The sequence below is a fragment of the Dermacentor silvarum genome, chromosome 3 (genome assembly GCF_013339745.2).
Source record: "Dermacentor silvarum isolate Dsil-2018 chromosome 3, BIME_Dsil_1.4, whole genome shotgun sequence".
NCBI lineage: Eukaryota > Metazoa > Arthropoda > Arachnida > Ixodida > Ixodidae > Dermacentor > Dermacentor silvarum.
This window is the reverse complement of record NC_051156.1, coordinates 223,554,262-223,578,309: the sequence shown is the minus strand read 5'-3', so window position 1 is coordinate 223,578,309 and position 24,048 is coordinate 223,554,262. Positions and strand designations below refer to the sequence as shown.

Genomic DNA, 24,048 nt, shown 5'->3' with positions numbered 1-24,048 from the left:
ATCAAGCTTAGCACCACTTGACCTTGAACATATTGAAAGCAACTTGAAGCTTGCAGCTGTGCAGTTTGCACTTCTATTTTATATGTTTCAACTCATTTTCAGCGTGTTCATAGAGCTTTTTAGCTTGAACACTCAAGCATTCAGTATTCCTTTCATGAAAATTTGCTCGGGAAGCTGAATAATTTAGCAACTAAGCTTTCCCTTCCTGAATTGTCTAGCTCCGAAGTTGAAGGCGTCCACAGACTTCCGCCAAAAACTGGCAAAGTTCCTGTCGTGCTAGTCCGTTTCGCATCACGTGCCACACGTGATCAGTGGATGGCTAAGAAGGCCGAATTAAAAGCCGCTAGCTCAGACGTGTATTTCCTTGACAATCTCACGCCACAGAACAAGAAACTTCTTTGGCTAATGAAGGCAAAGGCTGTGGAGTTTCATTATCAGTTCGCGTGGTATAAAAACGGCAAGTTTTTTGTGCGCAAGATGCCTGGTAATCGAGCACTGCGCATTGACAGTGAAAGCGACCTTGATAAGATTCGCTGAATGACTTATTTTCTTCTATAACTTGTGTTCAATTGCGAGTTTTGCTACCATGGCTATCTTCCATGAAGCCATATATCATGATGCTGAATCTTTTAAATCTTTTGTGCAATGCCCCTCTTTTAAGGAGCAGGACAGAATGTCGATTTTCCATTTAAATGTACGCAGTCTGAGAAACAAACAAACTGATGTACTGCTTGATTCATTAGGTCATACGTTTCATTTCTTGGCCTTCACTGAGACTTGGTACTCATGTGCGTTCGATGTAGTATTTTTCGAAGGATATAAACATGAAGGTGTATATAGACCGAATCGTAGGGGTGGTGGAGTGTCATTATATATCAAAGAAGATGTGTTATATGAGGTGCTTCCCGAATTTTGTTCCGTTTGTGCACATTATGAGTCTATTGCTGTTAAATGTGTAACATCTCTGATCGTCTCAGTTTATCGCCCCCCATCAGGGGATACGCAAGAATTTTTCGGATTTATAACTACGGTTTTTGAATATGCGTCCTTAAGGAGTTTGCCTATTGTCCTTGTTGGTGATTTCAATATTGATCTGCTATTGTTCAGCCCACAAAGTCGACAATTTCTAGATGTAATCGAGTCATTCTCATGCACAAACTTAATAGGACTGCCCACTAGAATAACAACAGCAACTGAAACACTGCTAGACTTATGCATAACTAACCATGATAAAAGTGACGTCAACGCTGGTGTGCTAACAACTGATCTGAGCGATCACTTATCAGTATTTTGTTTTTTCCCTGCGGCAAAGAAAGAAAAAAATGATAACGATGCTCCTGTTGCATATCGCTCCTTCAATGCCAATACCTTGTCTATATTTCATGCTAGTGTTGAGAGTATTGACTGGAGTGACGTGTACAGTGAGCAAAACCCTAGCTTATCATATGAACTGTTCCTGCAACATGTAAAGAGTTCCTATGATGCTGCCTTCCCACTCCAATACTATAAGAAGCACGGCAAGTCTAGGAAACCATGGATTAACAGAGATCTTTACAACAGAATTAGAGAAAGAGATAAACTATACCATAACTTCATTAGACTAAGAGACATATCTCTACTACATGAATACAAAAAGGTTCGCAACAAATTAAACTCGGATTTGAAGAGAGCCCGTATTCAGTATTATCAGGCTAGATTTGCTGAGGTCTGCTGTAATCCCAGGAAAGCCTGGAAGTCGGCACGTCTACTCATAGGTAAATCAAAAGATAGCCTTCCTACGACACTAACCATTGACGGCGTTGAGTTCACTGAAGCCAGTCTAGCGGATAAATTCAATGATCATTTCCTTACTTCAGGTGCAGCAGGTCAGACAGGGGACACAACAAACGACTGTGAACAATATATTTCTTCTCCCTGCGCAAAATCTATTTTTTTGACTCCATGTAGTAAACAAGAAATAGTCAAATACCTGAAATCGTTAAATAAAGATACTGCTGCTGGTTATGATAACATTAAGGCTGATCCAATTAAACATATTGCCGAATTACTATGTGGCCCACTGCAGCATATCTGCAATCAAGCTTTCGCCACGGGCACCTTTCCTGAAGGCATGAAGATAGCTAAAGTAGTAGTCATCCACAAAGGTGGCTCTCACAATGACTTAAATAACTACCGGCCTATATCTGTGCTACCTCTGTTCTCGAAAGTTTTAGAATATGCACTAAAATCACGATTAATGAAGTTCCTTGGCGACCACCAAATGCTTGCCCGGCAACAATTTGGCTTCCGTGAAAAGAAATCAACCGAAATGGCACTCCTGGATATAAAAGAAAAGTTAGTTACTAATATTGATAATAAGCAATACATTCTTGGATTATTTCTAGACTTTAAAAAGGCGTTTGATTCCATTAAGCATCCCATTTTGTTTCGTAAACTCCCTCTCTACGGTGTTAGAGGTTTGGTATTAAATCTGATACGCAGTTATCTATCCGACAGGGTGCAGTTTACTAGTGTAAATGGTTACCGTTCCCAACCACAACAGATAAGATATGGCGTACCGCAAGGCTCCATCCTTGGACCATTGTTCTTTATTCTTTATATAAACGATATTGTGAATATACCGCGAACCCCTGACATAATTCTCTATGCAGACGACACTAGCATCTTTTTCACAGGCAAACACTTACTTGAACTTAAAATAGCCGCTAATAGTTGGTTAACAGAATTATCAAACTGGTTGAATGTAAATCAGCTGCAACTAAATGTAGGAAAAACTAAGTATATTATCTTTAAAAGCCGTAATAAACCTGATGACTATAGTACTTGTATTAGCTTTAAAGGCTCTTCTATCGAACGGGTTCCTACTTATAAATTCCTAGGTGTTGTTTTCGAAGAGAACTTGAACTGGACACCTCACGTAAACAAGCTCCATGCAAATATGTGTAAGTCAATTTCAATATTATATAACATCAGAACCTTGGTACCAAAATGGTTAAAACTTCAATTATACTATGCCCTTGTTCATTCGCATCTACACTACTGTCTACTATTCTGGGGTACAACTACTAAGACAAATTTAGATAGGTTGACAATCCTACAAAAAAGAGCTGTTCGTTGCATAGAGAACCTTAAACGAATTGACCACACAGCGCCATTTTTTTTCAAACTAAACATACTCAAAGTAGATCAGTTATTCCAATTAAGGCTTGCTATGTATACACATAAGGAAATTTTGCATGACCCAAATACCCTGTCCACATCTTCGCCATCTAACAACTCACAATATTACCTTAGGCATAACCGACTTAGGACACCTATGTTTAGAACCAATTATGGTACTCAGACACTCGCCTACCTAGTACCTCATTTCCTAAATAATAATCGAGAAATCGCTAATATGATTCAAGAATGCAGGTCGGCTTACAGTCTCAAGAAAAAGGTTAGAAATTATCTTTTGCTTAGCTCTTAAAACTTCTGTACGGTGCTTAGCTCTTCTATTTGGTCTCGATATTTTCCCCCCATTTTTTTAGTGTCTACTCGTTCTGTTACATTTTTTCTCCTATTTGTTGTATAATGTTTTGTAACACTGATTAGTATTATTTGTTTGTTTAAATATTTCCTTTTTCTCTTGCATTAACCGATGTTATACTATGTATACAGTGTAAGATTCTTGCTCTTTTTGTATTTATTGCTTGCCGCATACACTTTGTTCATTTTTTTTTTCCACATTTTTGCACTATCCTTCATAATGTCCCACCCGCTGAGTAATGTATGGGTAGGGGGGCCTCTGTCAGGCAGTTGCATCTGCCTTTAGCCCCTTCATCCCAGACAATGAATTGTCTAAATAAAGCATTACCAAAAAAAAAAAAAAAATGATGTCACTTATTGCTCTTCGCCATGCCTCTTACTCCTGCCCCCTGCGGTACAGGGGTGGGGACCTTGTCAAACATTGCTTTTTTTTCCTGTCTGTAAGAGACAAAAATAGACATTTATTATTATTATTATTATTATTATTATTATTATTATTATTATTATTATTATTATTATTATTATTATTATTATTATTATTATTATTATTATTATTGATATGTGGTTTATTGGCGTTTAATCCCAGTCACGTTAGGTCCAGCGCAAAGAGCACCCGAGTAGTTCCAGCCAAACACCAGCGTGAGGAAAACCAGCGATACTGATCCCTTTGTCTTTGTCTTCCTCACTTCAGGAGCCATGTGACCACAGTGATGCTTGTGCTATCTTCTTTATTACATTATTATTATTATACCATGCCAAAGCATAACCATAATGTGACTTGGCCTGCAAAGTGACAGGAATGTGAAAATTTAACTAGGTGGTCAAAGCATGGCACTGTTATGATTATTGTTGGCATAGTTATTGTAGTTGAAAATGAATTTGGGCTCTGAGTAGCCAAAGGTTTTACCTTTTTATTTGTCTTGCTTCTTTTCTCAGGTCTTAAAGAGATGCGTCCACTTTCAGTCAAGTTCAAATATCTACATTCAAACAGCTGTACTGAGTATCATCAAGCATGCAGTCATTCCACTGTCATGCTGTGAAGGTAAGATCACATGAACAAGCCCCGTGGTATGTATTTCAGACTGGCAGGCATGAAAGAAAAGATAACTCAGTCAGGGGTCATGGAAATAGGCAGGGTCCACTTGCATAAAGCATCTTCCAGCTCCTTCGTGGTATTCAGTCCTACCACTCGTAGCATTAAAATAATGGAAAATAGAAGATGTAGGGACCGTTCTGATATACATCATAGTGAGCTCCCGCTAGTATAGCAGGCCGGGAAATAGCGTAAAAGCATTCTATTTTACTGAGTGCTGTCCAACTTCGTAAGAGTGCATCAAAACAGTAGGTGCAACGATTCCACATGTCCTCTGAGATGGGTGTGCACCATTGTTACTCCAGGATAGGGTCTAGGAGGCCGTGGTTTTGGTTTGCAGCAATTATTACTGCTTGGCACACAATGCGCATAAGCAATAATTTATTGCAAAAGGTGAAGCTCGTTTCACTGCACACAATTTTTGCAGTCAAATTCTTCGTTATCTGTAGTGTACAGCTAGAGACTGCAGCTAAATTCTGCACCATTTCCCAGAGTAGTGATAGCTTTTTCTTTGATTCTCACGTGCTGTAAACTTATGGCACAGATAGTCACACTTTACATTTGAACTCCTTCTGCTATTGTTCATAAACAGTCTCCATTGGTTTCAAGATCCTGCTATCAGGCTAGACAAGGACTCTCGTTGCCCAGTGCATGCTTGCTTAACCATTTTAGAGTTCGTCTTTTTGCTCTTGCAGATGAGCTCTTGCCAGCCGTGCATTTGTTGTGGAAACCCCTTGTTGCTCGTTTCCAAAAGGACGATTGGCATCTGTGTGCAAAGGTGGGTGGTCAATCACGTATATGCACGGTCGTATCATCACTCTAGTTCTGAAATCTAAACGGTGCTTTTTTTTTTTAATCTGCAGGCATTTGAAGTAGTTAGTTCCCTGGCAGAGACATCACATGATTTCATTCGCGAACGTACCCTGCGAGAGGTGTGGCCAAGGCTTGCAACATTCCTACACAGTCAGCATGCAGTCAGGTAAGCACACAGCCCTTGGATACATGGCAGCAAAAATAGGTGCCCAGTGAAACCTCGTTACTACGAACACCACATTAATGAACTTTTCAGAAATCTCCTGCTGCCTGCTTATAGTTTCAGTGTAAAAATATTTCAGTATGACGAACTTCAGAATACCAAACATTTCAAAATAACGATCGTTATTCAGTTTCTGTGTCATGTTAACGCCTCAGTACTACGAACTAATATTCAGAAATCTGGCGATTATTACATTTCCGTGTATCCTTTACAGCAGCTTGAACAGTAGGCTAGCAGACGACAAGGTGCAAAAAGCAGACGCCGCAGCGCATGGCTTCAGAAAAACTGAAACGGCGCCAGAGGAAAAAAAGTGTCAAGAGGGGACATCTTTTTTTATGGGTGGTGTCCAAAACTTCATGTCTGTGACGTGTATCGGGCTCCTAAAATCATGCCCAGCGCATTTGACCAGCAAAAGCATAGCAGATTCGCATTTTAAATCCAAATGGCGCCACTCTATGGGATGGGAACTTGAACACCACCTATTGCGGAGATGATGATTCGTCAGGTTTTGCGAGTGCATGCTCCGCCTAGACAAGTGTTGCCTAGCAACGGAGGCACGTTTCTTTCTCCTTTCGCCCTTTTTTCTGCGCATGCCTCTTTCTTTCGCACTTCTTCCTGCAGCCGTACCAGCTACGCATGTAGAAAAAAATGTGACCTCCATGCTCGCGGGAATGCTGCACGGTCGCACTTTCTGAATGGTATCGTTTACACGCGCTTGCACTTTGGAATAGTTCAGATGTCCACCTCGAGCGAGACAGTTGTGGGGTCCATAGCAAGGAATGCGAAAAACAAACAAACAAAAGAAACATTATGCCTTATAGGCGACATGGAGCTTCTTTGTCGGTGAGTTTCTTGGCATCAGCATCTCCTCTGCCTGTGCCACTCTATATACGGCGCATCAGCGGTGCGTGGTGGCTGATTCTATAGAAAATACCAACTGCACAGGCCGAGAGCCAACAGCGACGTTTTCGTGGATAACTGATACGGTGATAACTGGTAAACTGATGAGTTGATTGGTGGAATGGTTAATTTTAAGGCTTTCAATATAAGAACCTTTCAGAATAACGAACAATTAGCTGTAGTTCCCTGAAGTTCGTTATATCAAGATTTGACTGTACCAGTGCCAGAAGCAGGAAGATACAGTCAACTTTGCTTGCTGTTTCAATGTGGTGAGCTAGAGCTCCTTGTTTCCTCGCCGCATTCTGTTCGAAGAACTAATAGTCCTTCTGCTTTGGCTAGCTGGCACTTTGTACACATAAAGTGATACAATCGAACCTTGTCATAACAAAGTCACAACCAACACAAAGGTACCTTCGTTATATCCTATATTCGTTATAGGCATATGCAATAGAACTTCATTAATACCGTATTTACTCGATTCTAAGCACCCCCTTTTTTGATGATCGCAATGCCAAAGTGAGGGGGGTGCTTAGATTCGAAAAATCTCCGTGATGCTCGGCTCTGGCTACGCGCGGCGTGCGAGCATCACGAGATCGCGCTGCGAACGTAGTGCCACCTCGGGACTCCAACGGCTCCGGCTATGCGCGCCGCGCGAGGGTCACGAGTCCGGGAGGCTCGTGGGCGTCACGAGTCTGCGAGCCACTGCAGTCCGACTGTGCGGCGAGATCGCGCCGTGGTGGCCGTGCCACCTCGTGACTCCAACGGCTCTGACTCGAAAGAGTGAGCAAGCGCACTTGGCGGCCTTGGCTACGCTCTCTTCTTACAAATAGGGGGTGCTTATATCCGCATGCAAACTTTTTTCCCAATTTTTTCACAACAATAGAGGGGGGTGCTTGGAATCGGGGGGTGCTTAGGAGTGCGAAAATACGGTATGTTCTGTTTGTTACATTTCCTGGCCCTTACGCTCTGAAGACCAGTCCGGTTTGGTTTCTGTATGGCCATGTGTACTCACTTCCCATTATAGTTACATTTTCTTCTCTGTTGCTATGTCCAAAAACTGCTATGATGCACCTAGCGATGTGGTATCACATGTTGGCGGCCCCTCTGACCACCGCAAGTCGCTGCTGAAAACGGTCACTTCGCAGAACGCAGCACAGAAGGATCGTCGTCCAGATCATTGCTGATCGCCAATCACCACAGTTCATGGAGTCGAAAACCTAGAGGAGGTAGACGAGTGCATAAGGAATTGCCCCACACTCATGTTTGCAGATGCTGTCTCGTGACGTTCGATACCTTGTGTGGTTCATCAATATACTGGGCTGTGCAGAAACTGAAGAGGTGCTGCAAGTGCTCGAAAAGAGGCTGTTTATTATTGAAGATTTTACCCAAGCACCACATGGAAATTACAAGCTTCACTTTGTGTGATTCACGGCTGGGACTGCTAAAAAAAAAAAATTTGCAATGTTTAACGTCCAGCTTCACTGCCAGGGAGTGATAATGAGCTTCACTAAATGGGTTTTCATTTGTTTTTTGGCTTCACAGTCTACTTCAAATTGGATTTTGTGTGAGAGTAGCTCTTTGTCTCTTACTCACCGCGGTGGCTCAGTCAGCAAAGGCGTTGCGCTGCTGAGCACGAGATCGCGGAATCGAATCTCGGCCGCAGCGACCGCATTTCGATGGAGGCGAAATGCAAAAACTGCCCGTGTGCTTGCGTTGTAGTGCACGTTAAAGAACCCCAGGTGGTCAGAATTAATCCGGAGCCCTCCACTACGGTGTGCCTCATAATCAGAACTGGTTTTGGCACGTAAAACCCCACAGAAGAAGAAGATGAGAAGCTCTTTGTCTCATCAGTAGTGCTACCGTAAGCATTATTATATTTTCCCGGATTGCAGTTAAGCCTGCTTATAACGAACCTCCATATAACGAATTCCTGGATATAACGAAATTTTTCTATTCCCCGCCATTACTCCATAGAATCACACGTATTTGAGACCTCTACGTAACGAAGTGGCAGCGGGAGACCCCCTCGAAATAACAAACTTTCCCCGCCGACAACCTAGAGATTTCGCCCCAAATTTTGTCATTTTTGCACGAGCAGCAACCGGAAGCACCTTCTCCGTCGCGACGGAATGTGAAGCGGCGGCGGCGCACATTGGCACGCTCGAATTCACGACGACTGCGAGGCGAGAGCGAGCGTACGTGTGCGTGCATGCGAGCGTGCGCGAGGCAGGCCTGCATCCCTCGACCCAGCGATCGTGCCGCCTCGGGCGTGACCTTTCCCCCTCCCTTCATTCAAACCTGATCCCGCCGCTTGCTGCAGCTGGCCTAGCCCGCCAAGCCGGCACTCTCCTTTTCCAGTTGATATTGCTGAAGGAAAAAAAAAACATTTTTTTTTTTTCACCGCGCTGGCAGCTCCACTCTTTGGTTACTGCGCAAGTCTCTGCACTTCGCTTCACTAACCTGACACCAGGTGACACTATACGACGCCATCGTGTTGCTCGCTCTTCGTTTCCGATGCCTCGCGCTTGTGCGAAACGACATGCGTGCACGCATCCAGTACCTGGTGTGACATTCCAAGGATGAGTGATTCCAAAGCATGAGGTGCGCGGTACTGTAAAGGATTTTCTTCCTCTCTTTTTGTCACGGAAAACGGGTGCGCGTTACAATCAAGGGCACGTTAAAATCGAGTAAATACGGTAAGAATTTCTTTTTCGAATTTTCGTGCCGAACCTGCATATAACGAAATCCTCTTTATATCGAAGTTTTTCGGGAATTTGTCAATTTCGTTATATCCAGATTTAACTGTATATGTTTTCCGGACTTCCCAAATCCTTTTTCCGCGGTCTTCTAAATGAGTGTGTCTAAAGTGTTCTACTGTATTCGTTACATGCTGATGTTGGGGAGAAATATTTTAGATTTACTTTGTTATATATGTGATAATTCGTTTTGTCCGTGTTTGTTATATCAAGGTTCGATTGTATATGAAGCCCCTATGTTGTCATTTAGCTTGTTCCCATGAGCATGGCCAGCCATGTCTTTGTGCACCACATGTGCCATCAAGGCCAAGGCAAGGCTGATGGTTTGCGAGATAGTGTTCACATACTGCATGATTACAACCATGATGTTAATGGCATATTCAACTGGTCATTTCAGAGAACTTTAACGGTGCCTTCGAAGGTTGTTTAAGACGGGAACTAAGCTTACTGTGATTATTCGTGTGCTCCAGCAATTATAATGAGGCTAGATAATTGCCATTAGGACTGACTGTTCATGTAATACAGTTTTGGAAAGACCGTCGAATGATTTTGACTATTGTGCATTAACAGTAGTTTGGTAGGGGAAAAGCCAACTTTAAGTGCCCGGCATAAACCTTATAAAGAAAACAGACAATGAACCCAGAGAAAGCATAGGGGAAATTAATTATATGTTTAATTGCAATGTAGAAATAAGGAAAAGGGAAATAAGAGAGGACAAAAAGAAATACTGTTAACTGCAGGTGTCATGTATGTAGTATGTGAGCTTAGGAGCAGATCCAAAAAACCCTCGTATGCTACCTAATGGCATCAAGGCTGCCAGAGTGGAGGCCCCCCAGTATGCAATGAGCGAGAAGATTAAGGGGATCAGAGGGACTATATTTTTGTGCTAGATGAAGAAAACAGACAGTGAAGCCAGAGGAGCATAGATAAAGAAAAATCATGAGCTTACTTTTTGCATTGGTGAGCTGAATTATATTAGTACTACACTGTGTGTTCCCAAAACAAATGTTCAATGGGGTTTGTGCTATCGTTGCAGTAAAAACAAAGGAAAGGCCTATGAAATTACTTCTGCCTTCAAATACCAGCTCGTTCTTCTTAAAGGACTTGGGCCAATATCTGCCAGGTAAGAGAGAAACTCTTATGCTGAATGCGATCTCTCCTTTTAAAAGGACTATGAATGCAGCTGTTATAACCTATTCCTGTTGCTCATCTTCCATTTGCTGCTCAAGTCAATAATTTAGGGGTGGAACTCCTGTGCCAATTGCGTCATTTTGATACAAACACAAATTCATGCGCCAAACTGCGCCAAACTCAGAAAATTAACCGAAATTGAGCCACACTGCACCAGTGTGGCTCAATGTGGCTTTGTGTTGTCGAAGTGCGCTGCCATATTCCATTATTCCACAAAAATTCAGAATGGCCTGCTCCGAACTGCTTTAAAATAAAATTTTATCTGCTTTGAACTGCTCCAATACGCGATTTTACTTGCTCCGAAAATTGCACTAAACTGACTTTGGGCAGTCCCACCCTTGATAATTGTAAAATCTCTGTTTGGATAGGTAGCGAATGACTGAAGTTAAAACACTTATTACCGTACTTTCTGGTGTATAAGCTGGGTTTGCTTCTGAATTTTTCCTCAGAGCGTTTTATAGAACGGTGCGACTTATGTACGTTTTTTTTTTTTTGTTTTTTTCGGAAAAACTGCCGTCAAAATCGGATTCGATGTTATGCCCACGCGAAGCACGCTGGTTGATTTAATTGTTGCGGGTTCTGTGTGTGCTATCGAGGTGGCGGGTACGTTCTTGTCGTAATCAAGTTCCCAGGCGCCATGCGAGAAGGACGGAGCATCAACACAAGCGGCGGCAGGCGGACCGTGAGTCGGCCGACCCCAAATTCGTCGTATCTGCAGATCGCTGTCAAGATACGGCCCGCGCCGCTGCGCAAATTACGCCGTTGCTACCAGAGTACAAGCCCCCCCCCCCCCTCTCTCCCGCGCTGCCATCCCGCTTTTCTGCCTTGAGCGGGATTCGGCTCACCGTTGGATGCTTTCACTCACACATACGGCGAACGGGGACAATGTTATCGCCCTTGGACCATGACGGCAGAAATGCGCCTGGAATGGAAATATATAGGCACCCATACGCTTGTGCGTGACCCGCGTTCATAGAGTGAAATGTCACTGAATTTTTTTTAAATCGCCTACTGAACAAACAGGTGCGTCTTATACACCGGTGCGACTTATATACGTTTTTTTTTTTTTTAACTGCCGTTTTGAGGGGGGGCACTTATAGACCGAAAAATACGGTATTTGGCACATTTGCTAGTTGTAAAAATGTAAAACAACTACCTCGTCGGTAGTGTTCAGTCTACACACTTGGGCCTTCTCTGCCCCGACCTTTCTTTTCAATATTTGGTGTACGACCCAAGGTTGTGCTAAATGATAATGTCTCATGGACTTGTCAAACAGCAAACTCATCATGTTGTTTTTTAGTTGTGGGGAGCTGTAACTTTTCACTGTCATTGTTTTGTGCCAGCTATGGCATCTGTAAATGACATCTTGAAGCTTGCATCAACAGTCATTGCCAGACCTGGCTTGCAGTGCTGATTTTATGACTGGACCGTCCAACTGCAACCATCTCTGTACTATACTCTAAACAATGACTTAATACAGTTTACAAGACCTTTCACAGGCCATAGACACTTTGTAATTTTTCTTCTAATACTTTTTTAGCAGGGAGTAAATTACCCCACTGCATCACCGACTGTGAAAGTCATGCCATTCAATGTCATGTTGCATGAAATTGTAGATTAGCTGTCATATTTCTTCTAGCTGTCTGCATTCACTTGTAGTATTTATTGTATTCAAGGCAGTGTTGCATAAAATTACGGACTACCTGCCATTCCACTCCTTTCTTCTTTTTTTTTTTTTTTTGCTGATTTTGGTGGTCATGCATTTTTATTTGTTATTGTAGCAATAAACTGTTCATGCATGCATTTTCCCCTTCTGCTTTAATGCCCTAATGGTGCTGCAGAATAAGCGAAATATATAGAAAATAAACATCACTATACTTCTCTGCCACAAGGAATTCCATAAAAGCTTATGTGCAAGTATTCATTTTGCAAACTACTGCAGTTACAGTATCTTCCAGAAACTTGTGAAATTATACACAGCTGCAGTAAACATAGCTTCTGCAGTGTGAGAATTTCAAGACTTTCCATTTCCAACAGGGGATGAGATAGGGCATAACTCTCTGAACAACCATTTCACATTGCCTTTCTGCTGCCTGAAACTTCTAGTAGTACACTGGAAGAAGCGCTAAACTGCAATGGCTTCTAAGGTGCTTGTTTAGAGAAAACCATGTTACTACTGTTGGTGTTCTCATGTTGCATCAAATAAGTAGTGTGCAGGATGTGCTCTCTGTACTGTCGTGTCAATCTTTGTGATTCTTTAGCCTTGCTCAGTTATTGTGCTACTGTAATGCTCGAGTAGCTGCATGTTTTCACAAGTACAGTTCTCAGCCGAAATTTTTGATGAAAACAAATGAAATACAGGGACGTGTATATTCTGCTTAAAATCTTTGCAAAAAGATTTTGCGCTTACCGCTGCATTGTGCTTGTTCAAATTTTGCAGGAAAATCGCGTTTTGTGAACTGTTTCGTTCAATATAGCACCTGGCACAGTTACGTGCCTGGTTATTAAGAAAAAAAAAAATTCAAACCCCTCCCCTACCGGGAACAGGGGTACACGCGAAGCTTGTCCAACCTTAGGGGAGAGGTTGGTTAGTTTTTTTGAGCGTTTGAAGCGCTCGCGAGCCTCCTGCCACTGCCGTTCCTTCAACGCAGCCTGCTCATCGGCAGAACGAACCTCACCCTGAATGGCTACTTTCTGCAGCTGCTGAAAGGCAGCGACAACAGCTTATGCTAGTGCCGCCATCACAGCAGCTTGCATCCCCATGAGCAAAGGCAACTTTGCATTTTTTTTTTTCTTGAAAACCAGGCAAGTAGCTGTGTCAAGTGTTACATTGAACAACGTAGACACAAAAATTCGAGTTTTCTGCAGAATTAGAGCAAGAACAGTGCAACAGTAAGCAATTTTTTTTTCTAAAATTTTAAGCAAAATATGCATATTTGTATATTGGGAAACCACAATAGAAGACTGTGAAGTAAATTACTAAACTTGCAGCATGAGAATTTCCTAACCTGCCTTGTGCAAGCATGCAAGATTCATTGCAAGACTCTGCAACATTTGCCAAGATGCCTTTTTCTGGCAGTTTATGTTTCTGAGTATGCTTATTTAGACACCAAAAATATGACTAGATAATTATTTCAGCTCGAAGTTCATGAACAAGGCATTGCGCTCTTGGCATCAGCTGTAGTGCCTTACCTGGAGCTCTCACAGCCACCCAAGTTGCAAGAGGTTAGTCTCGCCACTACTTGAACTTTATATTTCTTGTTTATTTGATGGGACAGATGTATAAGTTTCCTGCTTTCCTTCTGTCTTATCCCTTGTAATCATTCAGAGTAACTTAATGCTAAACCTGAAGTGTCCTGCTGACATATTTCTCTTTACTATAGAGATGTTATTGTTTCATGCTTTTAACAGTGTCATACAGTAGAAGCCAGATAAACTAGCCTTTCGAATAAATAACACTGTGCATTCAGCTTTGGTTTTTTTTTTTATTGCAATAATGAAGTTCAGATAATCAGAACAGTTTTTTTATTTCACTTTGATTGAACAAAACTAGTACTACCTAAACGTGGCCAACTCTGAGTACCTTGTGCTCTCAAAAGGTGTGCATGGACAAAATAAAAAACAAACTTATTCTGGACATACTGAGGACAGTGAGTACATAATGACAATGAGGACATAATAATGACAATGAGGACATAATGACATAATGAGGACAATCGTAGTGAATATTTATAATGCTGACGTGGTATGAAGAGGTGAAGTTGGTACTAACAGACTCTTCTCCAAGGCATATTAATTAAGGCAGACTCACTGTAACAATGGTGATCTGGTTCTGAGGTATCGGAGTTTGTCTGTGAGTTGTGTTTTCACATAGCGTGATACATGTGAAAAGCTAAAAAAACAAAAACAAAATTTTAATGCATTGTGCCAGTGCTCCAACTTTATCAAGCTTGCTGTACAATTCTGTCATCAGATGAGCATGTGTGTTGGGGGCAAACCTGAATTGCTAATGTATATTGCACTACGCTTGTTTAAAAAAAAGATGAAAAGCATAGTGGGCAGCATTAAAGTGGCACTAAAGCAAAACACTACTAAGTCAGTTTATAACGATAACGAGAGAGAGATGGTGAGGAAGACAGGGAGGTTAAACAGATGTTAGAATCCGGTTTGCTACCCTGCTTTATAACAAAGCATTCTTTGAAAACTATGTTGTTGTTAATTTCGAAATAATAGCTTGATTATGACAAGAGAAAATGGTCAAAGTTTCAGTTTTGAATTTTGCGCGGAAACCCCAATGCCAGTATGTCAGTGTGATGTCACGAATTTCAAAGTATTTGTTCATATTTGGGTTGCGTTAGCTCAGTAAAGGTTCCCAAAACTTGCCATGTTCAATTTTTGGCTCATTTAGAACACAATGTAGTCTATGTTTACCATTAAAGGATTAAGTAGGCCCTAGAAAACACCGTCAAGATCCTTGACGTCAGGGTGAGCTGGTGTGCGAACTTCAAGGAGGTACTACAAGGAAGAAGTATGTAATGTCAGTAGTGTTGCTATTTGGCAAAGCTTAAGTGATTGCATATTGTTCTGTATAAACCGTCACAACAGTGACCCTCTTATTGCTTGAGCTAGTAGAAAATGGCAGCACATATCTAAGCTGACAGTAAAGGATGGTTTGCAGTAGACATAGCCGCCTGAGTGCAGAAGCAGAGACATAACAACACAGTTAGTGGTGGCTCGCCAACAGAGTCATCATGAGTAAAGACACATGGGCATTACAACCAGTTGGCACATTGTGCAACTGCTCAAATATCACTCTGAAGAGACGCTTCCCTTAGTTTCTCCAGCTAAATGTATTCATGAAATTTTTGCTCATGCTGCATCTCCTGTTAATATAGTCATAAGCTCCTGAGAGTTCTGGCAAACTGATGCATTTAACCTACAATGGTTACATCCAGGCTGCCATTGAATGCACCCAGAACTTGGCAAAGTGCAGCGCAGACGCTGTATGGTACTGCGTGGTCAAGGCACACTGCTGCAGCCAGCCCCTTTGGTCACCGGCTCCACCACTGCAAGCTCTTCCCTTAGGCCCAGCACCCTGCTCCGAGAACACTAATGTGTTGCGTGTAATGGCCTGCCTAACCAGCATGGATGTGCCAAGAACATGAACTGCATATTTGTGTGTACTTTTGTCACATTCGGATGCTGGCCATCTCTTTGTGGCAATAAGAGGATATGGACTGTTATTTAATTGAATTAAAAAACCAACCCAAGGTGTCTGTGCCCTTTTGTTTGAGGAAGGAGTGACTACTGCCTCGCAAGGGGGTTGCACAAGCAACTCTCAACAGGTCAAGCAAATCGTCTCCTGGATAGAGAGCTTTGTCCAAAGAAAAATGTCGCAGTTTCACCCGAAAGGCGAAGCATCAATTGCGATAGCAACTTAGTAGAGAGCTATACGGAGTAAGGATAGTAGTTTTATCAGCTGTATAAACTCGGACATGCAGCAGCACCAGCAACGCGCAGAACTATTGTCGGCGCCGTCGGCGTTTTGCCCGCGTTCGCACCGAACGCGCGCGGCGTTGGTGACTGTTGCCAGGGCCTATGGGGGTGGCTCGGAGTAGTTGTAAGTGGTTCGTGTGGAAAGGGAAAGGTTGACGCTATCTTCTGCAGCCCTTGAGGAAGCACGGCTCAGCGCCAACAGGGAGGGGAAAGTGGGAGAGAAAGGGGATAGGGCGAAGTCGTCACCTATTTATATAAAAAGTTGTCGCAGTTTCACCTGAAAGGCGAAGCATCAATTGCGATAGCAAATTTGTAGAGAGCTATACGGAGTAATGACATTAGCTTTATCAGCTGTATAAACTTGGACATGCAGCAGCACCGGCAACACGCAGAACTGTTGTCGACGCCGTCGGCGTTTTGCCCGCGTTCGCTCAAAATCCGTGCGGCGTTGGTGACTGTTGCCGGAGCCTCTGATATAAATAGGCACTTGGTGCCGCAGCTAAACGTCGCCTCCCTTCCCTCCCCCTCCCCCACGGCCTCTCGCGCGTCGGAAGAAGGCGCGTTTTCTCTACATATATGGTGATTGTAAAGGAGGAAAGAGACGCCTACTTCTGCAGCCCTTAAGCGAGCACGGCGCAGAACGCGCGTTTGTTCTCCGCCGTGCGTTCACTCCCCGTGAAAGCGCGCGCCCCTCGCGCCCTTTCACTCGCACATACAGCGTTCGGCGCGCGGCGACGATTTCATCTTCATTGACGTCATACGGAACCTCACGGCGACGCCGACGGCAGAAATCTGCTTTTGAGTGTCCATATAATTGCTATCGCAATAAAACGTTGCGAGGCAAGAAGGTGGTAAAGACTTCCGACGCTGCTCGACCAGTTTCCCGTTCTGATCTCGTCGAACCTCCGAGCTGGTGACGGCTCGGAGGTTCGACGAGATCGGCAATGATTTGGTCGCAATGATTTGGCAATGATTTGCTGCGCCGCACCTGTGGCGGAGAGGGGAGGAGAGCGCACACCTGCGTAGGAGAGGAGAATGAGGGAGAGTTGTGCAGTATGGGTGCGGACGCCGCAGAACGGACACTGCCCCGAGCATAAGATGCTCTCGCATCTAAAAAGCCTCAGCGGGGAGGCCGCGCTTGAGCCACTCCCCCTACTTCCTCCATGCCCCGTCCCACGATGTAAGAATAAGCAAGTGCTGACACTCTCCCCCCAACGAGCGCGAAAGCGCCGCCCGTTCGCGTCCAGATTATGTTCGGCTAGAGTGTACTAGAATATGGTCTAGTTCGGCTCCGTTACAGCTCTTTTTTTTAAAGACGATAGTCTTTCTTGGGGAACTTAAACGCTGAAAATTTGGTCTGTCTGTCTGTTTGTCTGTCTGTCACCCGATTCAGCCACCCGGCCAAAGTTGGACCACTTGCTTACCGCCCACACTACTTAAACTGGTACGGCTGTTCATACTTGTGAACGTTATCGATCACAAAGTAAATATTACGCATATCTGAGGCGCAACATCACTAGGTAAGTATTAGGAGGTGTGTTCCTTTAATAGAAAATAAATAGATACGTAACTTTAAAGACCCTAGTTTCTTAAGCTGCGCTGAAAATGCCATGCTATGCGCGCCGACGAACGACGTTCCCCGATGATGATGATGATGATGATTTATTGGCATCCCCTTTGAAACGGGGTGGCGACAAATAGTCACCCGACTGCGCGCCGACGAGCGCCCTCTGCCATGGAGGAAGGAAACCCTCTGCACAATCTCATGTTTCCCGATGTATTGCCAGATGGCGTCCATGTCTCACGCAGCGCCTCCTCAATTTTATCAATGCCAGCCAGATGCGGCCGATTCAACATAAAGGAAGCGCTGTCTGAGGCAGGGCAAAACATAAATGGCTGCTTGATGAAACAATGCGGTAAAATGAAATCTGCTCAAACAAACCTTCATGCCAGGACGGAAATGGTACGAGAACAGCATCACGGGTGGCCGCGGATCAGACCAGCACTCATGTAGTACGGCCGGCAGAAGACTATCGTCTTTCGACGACATTTGCAGCCAAGCACGCAGATACGCGGCAAATTTTTTTCCCTCCATGTCGGTCGGCGCCGTCGTAGAGGGCGCTGCGGAATGCGGTCCCAGCCTCGGCGGCAAGGCGCGTGCTGTCGCTGCTTCGTCTTCCTGCTTGCATGTGCGGCTCGGGAAGCCGAGCGTAAACGTCAGCGTCGGCAAGCGGACCCCGAACTTCGGGCCAGGGAAGCCGAACGTTCAAACTCGACCCTCTGCAGCAAGACCCATTGACGCTACACTTCACCGACCACAAAGCCATCGTCTTCAAGATACCGCGCGCACCGACGCTAGGAATCACGTACGATCTCTAATGAAAGACGCAACAACCCCGTACAAACGTCTCCTCTCTTCTCAATACATTCTCGCACTCTAACTTTCATTCGGTTGTGTTGCCAAGTGAAACGAAACGGAAACTAGATGCGCACCCCCGAGATGCTTTCGCATCCCACCATGGTTGCCCGTAGGGTGAGGTGTGATTTTTGTTCGCGTGCGTTTCATGAGCTTGTGCTTGGCCACGGGCCCTCGACACGTGGCAGCGGCCTTCTGAGGGGCGTTTGAAATGGGTAGAAAGTGCTTCGTTCCGAACTGCAATTCTGGATACCTGACTTGTACGGAGCGTGTGCCTTTATTCAAAGCGGTCCGACAGCGGTCGTCTAGAGCAGTGGCGCCGTGCAATTTGAGGGCAGACCGAACTCTAATGCCTACCGACCATGTCTGTGCCAACAATTTTTCAGAGGATATGATATCGACAGCACATTACGCGGAGCTCGATAACAGGGTTCCCGCCTTATTTCCTAACTGTCCAAAGAACCTCACATGGTCAAATAAACCTCGAAAGCCGCTGCGGAAGAGAGAACCTCCTGTGTGCCACAGTAGTTAGTGCAAATTTTGCTGCATGTACAAGATATATATAGGGAGATTTAAAAATAGGGAGTTTTAGTAGTATAGCGAAAAACAGCAAACGCAAGGATTTAGCGTTAGCGTTGCGTGCTGCAAACTGCGCATGCGCAGAACGTAAACGTAGCCAGAACTCTTACGTACGTGCGCTATTTCCGGAATATAGCGTTCAACGCTGTCGCACGCAAGGGATTCCGTACGTAGGGCAAGATGGCGGCGCCTGTTGAAGCGAGAGCCGTCCACTTCGGATCTATCGAGTCGTCGGCCTGCACTGTTTGGCTTATTCGTTCCCCACCAATGCTCGTGTTTGCTTTAGATTTGTGTGATGATGCATCGACAGCGGCGTACACGTGACAAATGGGCGTTGTTTTCTATATACGTTCTCGGTTAGCGTCGGAGTAGGCTTAACGAGAGGGTTTGCTCATGTTTGCTGTATCCGTCTCGAGATAGCGCCCAAGTGTATTTGTGTTAGCGTTAGCGTTTTGCTCCGTTCCGCTATTCTAAAACACTACCTTGTACTGCGCAGTGCAGCCTTTCTTTGCGTTAGCGTTGCGTCGCACGCTAACGCTAACAAAACTCCCCAATATGCAAATGTCACGTAGCTGGACAGAACCAAAGTCATGTCTGCCGTCGCTTGGAGATACTCAGATTATTATTTTTTTGCATTCCGCCTAATTACATAATTATTTTCATAATTGATTAATCAACTTTTCTAATGCTATAATTGTACAGCAACATCGAAAACTCCCGATACATCTTTCTGTAGCTCAATACGTGATACATAAAATTGTTTTCCGAGCGTGAAAGAATCCCGCGAATACACGCAACATTGCCGCGCGACTGGCCGCTCGAGGCACTTTGCGTGTATTTGTGGGCTTCTTTCACGCTCGGAAAAACACTTATACGTAGCGCGTATTGAACAATAGAAAGCTGTATCGGGAGTCTTTCATGTTGCTCTACAATTTTCTCATTGACACTTTTAATCTAATTATAATATTTGATAAGTTGATTAATTAAGACTAATTATGTAATTAGGCGGAATGTAAAAATAATCTGAGTATCTCCAAGGGACGGCAACAACATTACTATGGTTCGGTCCAGCTACGTGACATTTGCATATTTTTAAATCTTTGTGCACCCTGTAAAATAGTGACGTTTTCTGTGCAGATCGCGGCCACACTGAATTCGCCCAACGATGCTTGAACAGTTTTCTGAGTGCGAATGGAAGCAGCGATAAGCATGAAATACAACATTTTCCGGTGCAGTCACTATTTTCTTCTGATCGTGGGGTAGCACGTGGGCTAACGCTTTTATTTGTTTATGCTTGGATGAACGGCTAGACCCGACGAAACAAATTGTGCGCGCGAGCGTAACTTGAGTGGGCTTTGAGTATTGCCCGATCGACCCGTGTTCACGTCATTCACACCCTGCACAAGGAACCTTCATGTTAGCGAAGCATTAAGCCTGCACAGTATACTTATCCTTTAATCTGAAATAACAAATTTCCTTCGCGCTTTGAGTTTTACTCACTTCACTATGAACAAAAATTTTGACTTCGCGTCGACCGTTGGGGTGCTGCGGAGCGCAGCGTAACAACACCCTAAATAAAAAAAATACTGCTCTAGTCAGGTAGACTGCTCCCTCTCTGATAGTGAGATTATATTTGGATCATCAAAACAGTGACGCGTTTATTTAGGAATACCATCGAGCCCTTAACAGCAGCCACAGTTGTGCCTAGTCACCATGCCTAGTCACCATGGGCCTCCATGCTAGTCACCAACAGCCCAGCGTACGTGTTCTCCGTTCCCGCCGCCAAACAGAGAGGAAAAAAAGAAAGAAAATGGTGATACGTCATCGAGGCGAGGCTCCGCCCCTACACGTATTTGTTGTGAAAACCTTGTGAAAACAGTCGCACCCGTCGTAGTGGCTAGAATAGGGGGTGTCCAAAGCGCCGGCTTCGGCGAGGGCCTTTTTCTAGGAAATGCCGCGCCGCGCCGCTGCTGCTCCGGACCGGTGGCCGTTTCGCGCTCGCGAAGCGCGCGGAAAGCGAGGGTCGTCTGCTACGCGCGGTAGTTTTTTGCGTTCAATTTCCACGCAGAGCACTTAATGTCTACCCAACTTCAACAGTGTGGTGCTGCATGGAGCTTACTCATCTTTGAGCGTTGTCTTTGTGCTTGGACAGCAAGAGAATGCAAAAACTAACGTGTCAAACTCATCAGCGTGGCCTAGCTCCGGTGCCAGAGTTGGGGAACGGTGCGTAGAAACGTGCTAAATGAGCCCGCGCAAGGAAAGAACGTAAAAAAAAAGCGGTATTCACATGGGTACGCGGGAATAGCACCATGCTTGTAAGAATAAAAGTAACGAAAAAAGTGAACTACTCGCGCATTGAAGTGAAATATTCACGTGCGTGCAGTGACCGCCTCGCTCACCACTACGGGCTTTTCACTTACGGTCAGTAGTGGTTTACAGCCATATGCATATGTATTTATTCTACAATTTTTTAGCCTCGACAATACTTTATTATGAACAGAGCTCAGTGAGAAGGTGTAAGGTAAACAAGAGAAAGAGCAGAGACAGTCCTAACGCCGCAATATTGTTGGCTTATTTCGCTTCAGAGATAGCGTACAGCAAGAATTGTTCGTGTACGCTATCTCTTCAATACAAACTTCGCGCACGATGTACCTTAAGGCTCACCGTGAGCGAAGCTTGTTTCAAACTCAGACATTCGAAAGAAAAGCCATTCCAGCCAATAGGTAAACAAACATAAAAATAGGTAAACAAATGTATATTTTTCTACATTGAAATGAATAGATTGCTACTACTGGCCTAGCCATTTATACTCATTTGTTATGTAAAAGTTATTGCTGCAATAGCCTTGTTTTAATAATCCGTGAACCCTCTCTGAAATTACTAATATGTAACTTCTCATGATATCATAGTACGTTATTGCTTAACGTGTGATTTTTTACGTAAACTAACAAGCATTCATGGCGCGTGACGAAGTTTGTGCTTGCATTATATTGAGTGGAAAATCGTCTTGAAAATTACTGTCTTTGGTGCACTACAAGTTCTACATATCCCTATAGAATAGTTACCTTCAATAACAGTAAAACATGAAAAGTTTTTGTTCTGGTGATTAGTTGTCTCTTTCATTACATAACTACCAGTACGTAATTATGGACCAGTAAGTATATTTGCTGTGTACGAACCAGCGAGCATACGCAATAAATATTCCTAAAGTTACTTTCATGTTAAAATTCGCTTAGCACGTGTTTGCCCTCTTGCAACACAAGAAGGCGAAAGACGAGTTGCACATCCGTAATGCACTACGTTGGTTTTATGACATTCGCTCGTAATTATGAAATGAGGCATACGTACACAATGTTGCACTGTTAGCGTTTCATTTATTTTGGTTTGTCTTGTTTTTTTGCCGCGTATATTTCTCGCGTACTCTTTACAGGCCTACACGCCGTGGCTTTGGTAGGTTGGACTGCTAAGAGGACGCGGGTTCGCTTGCCGGCCACGGGCGGCTTACATTTTGATGGAGGCGAAATACATAAAGCACCCGTGTACATAGATTTAGGCGAACGTTAAAGAACCCCAGGTGGTCGAAATTACCGGAGCCCTTCACTACGGCGTCTCTAGCCATATTGTGATTTTTGGATGTAAAACTCAAGAAATTATCTTTACTTTTATTACCCGTTACTTGTGCAATCAGTTCTTCGTGATGTATGGGTAAGTTCGACACGTTGCGATCGAGATTAGCATTCAACACGTTCTTATCGTCACACCCACACCATCAGAGGGGTTTCTGGCCGAAGAATACGGGTTTGCACCACACGTCATATTGTTAATCGTGACGTGAATGCAAGTATGTCAAGTTACTAATGCCATGACCCATCAGTCATCTTAGTCACACATTTGTGCCTTTCCACGCTGTACTTTGGTATATACGAGGTGTGTTCAAAAAATGTCACAGTTTCGCCCTAAGGGCGAAGCAATGAATGCGATAGCAACACAGCAATGTCATACGAAGTAAGGTGAGCGGCTTTGGTAGCAATATGAATTGTAGTAAACATGAGCTGTAAGTAAGCAGGTGTGCTGCAGCGTAAGTAGACCGACATGAAGAGAGAGAGACTCGATGACCACGAGAAGGCGCGTGTGAAACCGTGGTGTTGATGAGAAGCGCTTCCCGTGGGCAGCGCGTGCGAAGGGACACACCTGTAGTGCTGCACTGCCGATCCGGGCAGCATTGCATGTGTAGCGTGCGTTGGAAAATGTGGCCCGACTATTACTAACTGAATGAACAAGCGTGGTGTGAGCGCGCACAAACAAACAGGAATATATCACACTGAACGACTACAGACAACGACTTTCACAACGCTGGCAGCGAGCGCATATACGCCGCAGCGGGCGAAGGTACGTGCGGTCTATCGCTTCAACGGAAACTGAGCGGCGAATGCACGGCGCAGAAAGGTCAGATCCGTGTGGAGATAAGAGACGGTGCGGACGAGCGACGAGCGCGGTTGTTGGCAGCGTAGAAGTGCGCCCCCCCCCCCCCCCCCCCCCGCGCGCTCCCTCCGGCGCTGGCTTCCCGCTTTCTTGCTTGCGCGTGGGTGATTGAGTGCGTTCGCTCTCCGTGATAGCGCGCGTCCCCGCACGCTTCCGCTCGGGCATACGGCGCGCGGCGAAGATTTTATCTATAGGGAACCTCACGGCGACGGCGACGACGACGGCGACGGCAGAAATCCGGTAGAAGTGTCCATACAATTGCTATCGCAATAAAATAAACCGAACTTTTGCTATAACACGTTTGCTGCTTATGGTACAACAGTTTAAGTGCTGTCCCCTTCAAAGTAGTCCCCTCTACTGGCAATGCACTGTTCCTATCTTTTCTTCCATTTTTGGAAAGCCTCCTGGAACGCACTTTCTGGAATGGCGCGCAGGTCTGTTCTCGCATTGCCCTGGATCTCCTCTACGGTTTGTACGAAGACCGATCACAAAGCCAAGCGGCAACGACTGAAGTTGACGCTGCTCTGACACGGAAACTTTAGAGGAGCTCTTCTAGGGGGTACTCGTTGGG

The 24,048-nt window shown here is 44.5% G+C and overlaps 1 protein-coding gene across 1 annotated transcript in view; it reads left to right on the top strand.

The window, feature by feature from the left end:
• LOC119446765 (TELO2-interacting protein 1 homolog) overlaps positions 1-15,774 on the top strand; it is a 48,194-nt gene extending 32,420 nt beyond the window's left edge. Inside the window, exons 18-23 of the mRNA XM_049664935.1 lie at positions 4,465-4,570; positions 5,317-5,399; positions 5,485-5,600; positions 10,350-10,437; positions 13,637-13,729; positions 15,460-15,774. Of these exons, the coding sequence (XP_049520892.1) occupies positions 4,465-4,570; positions 5,317-5,399; positions 5,485-5,600; positions 10,350-10,437; positions 13,637-13,729; positions 15,460-15,669 (696 nt within the window). The 3' untranslated portion in view covers positions 15,670-15,774. The remainder of the gene's footprint in view (positions 1-4,464; positions 4,571-5,316; positions 5,400-5,484; positions 5,601-10,349; positions 10,438-13,636; positions 13,730-15,459) is intronic.
• The last annotated feature ends 8,274 nt before the right edge of the window (positions 15,775-24,048 follow it).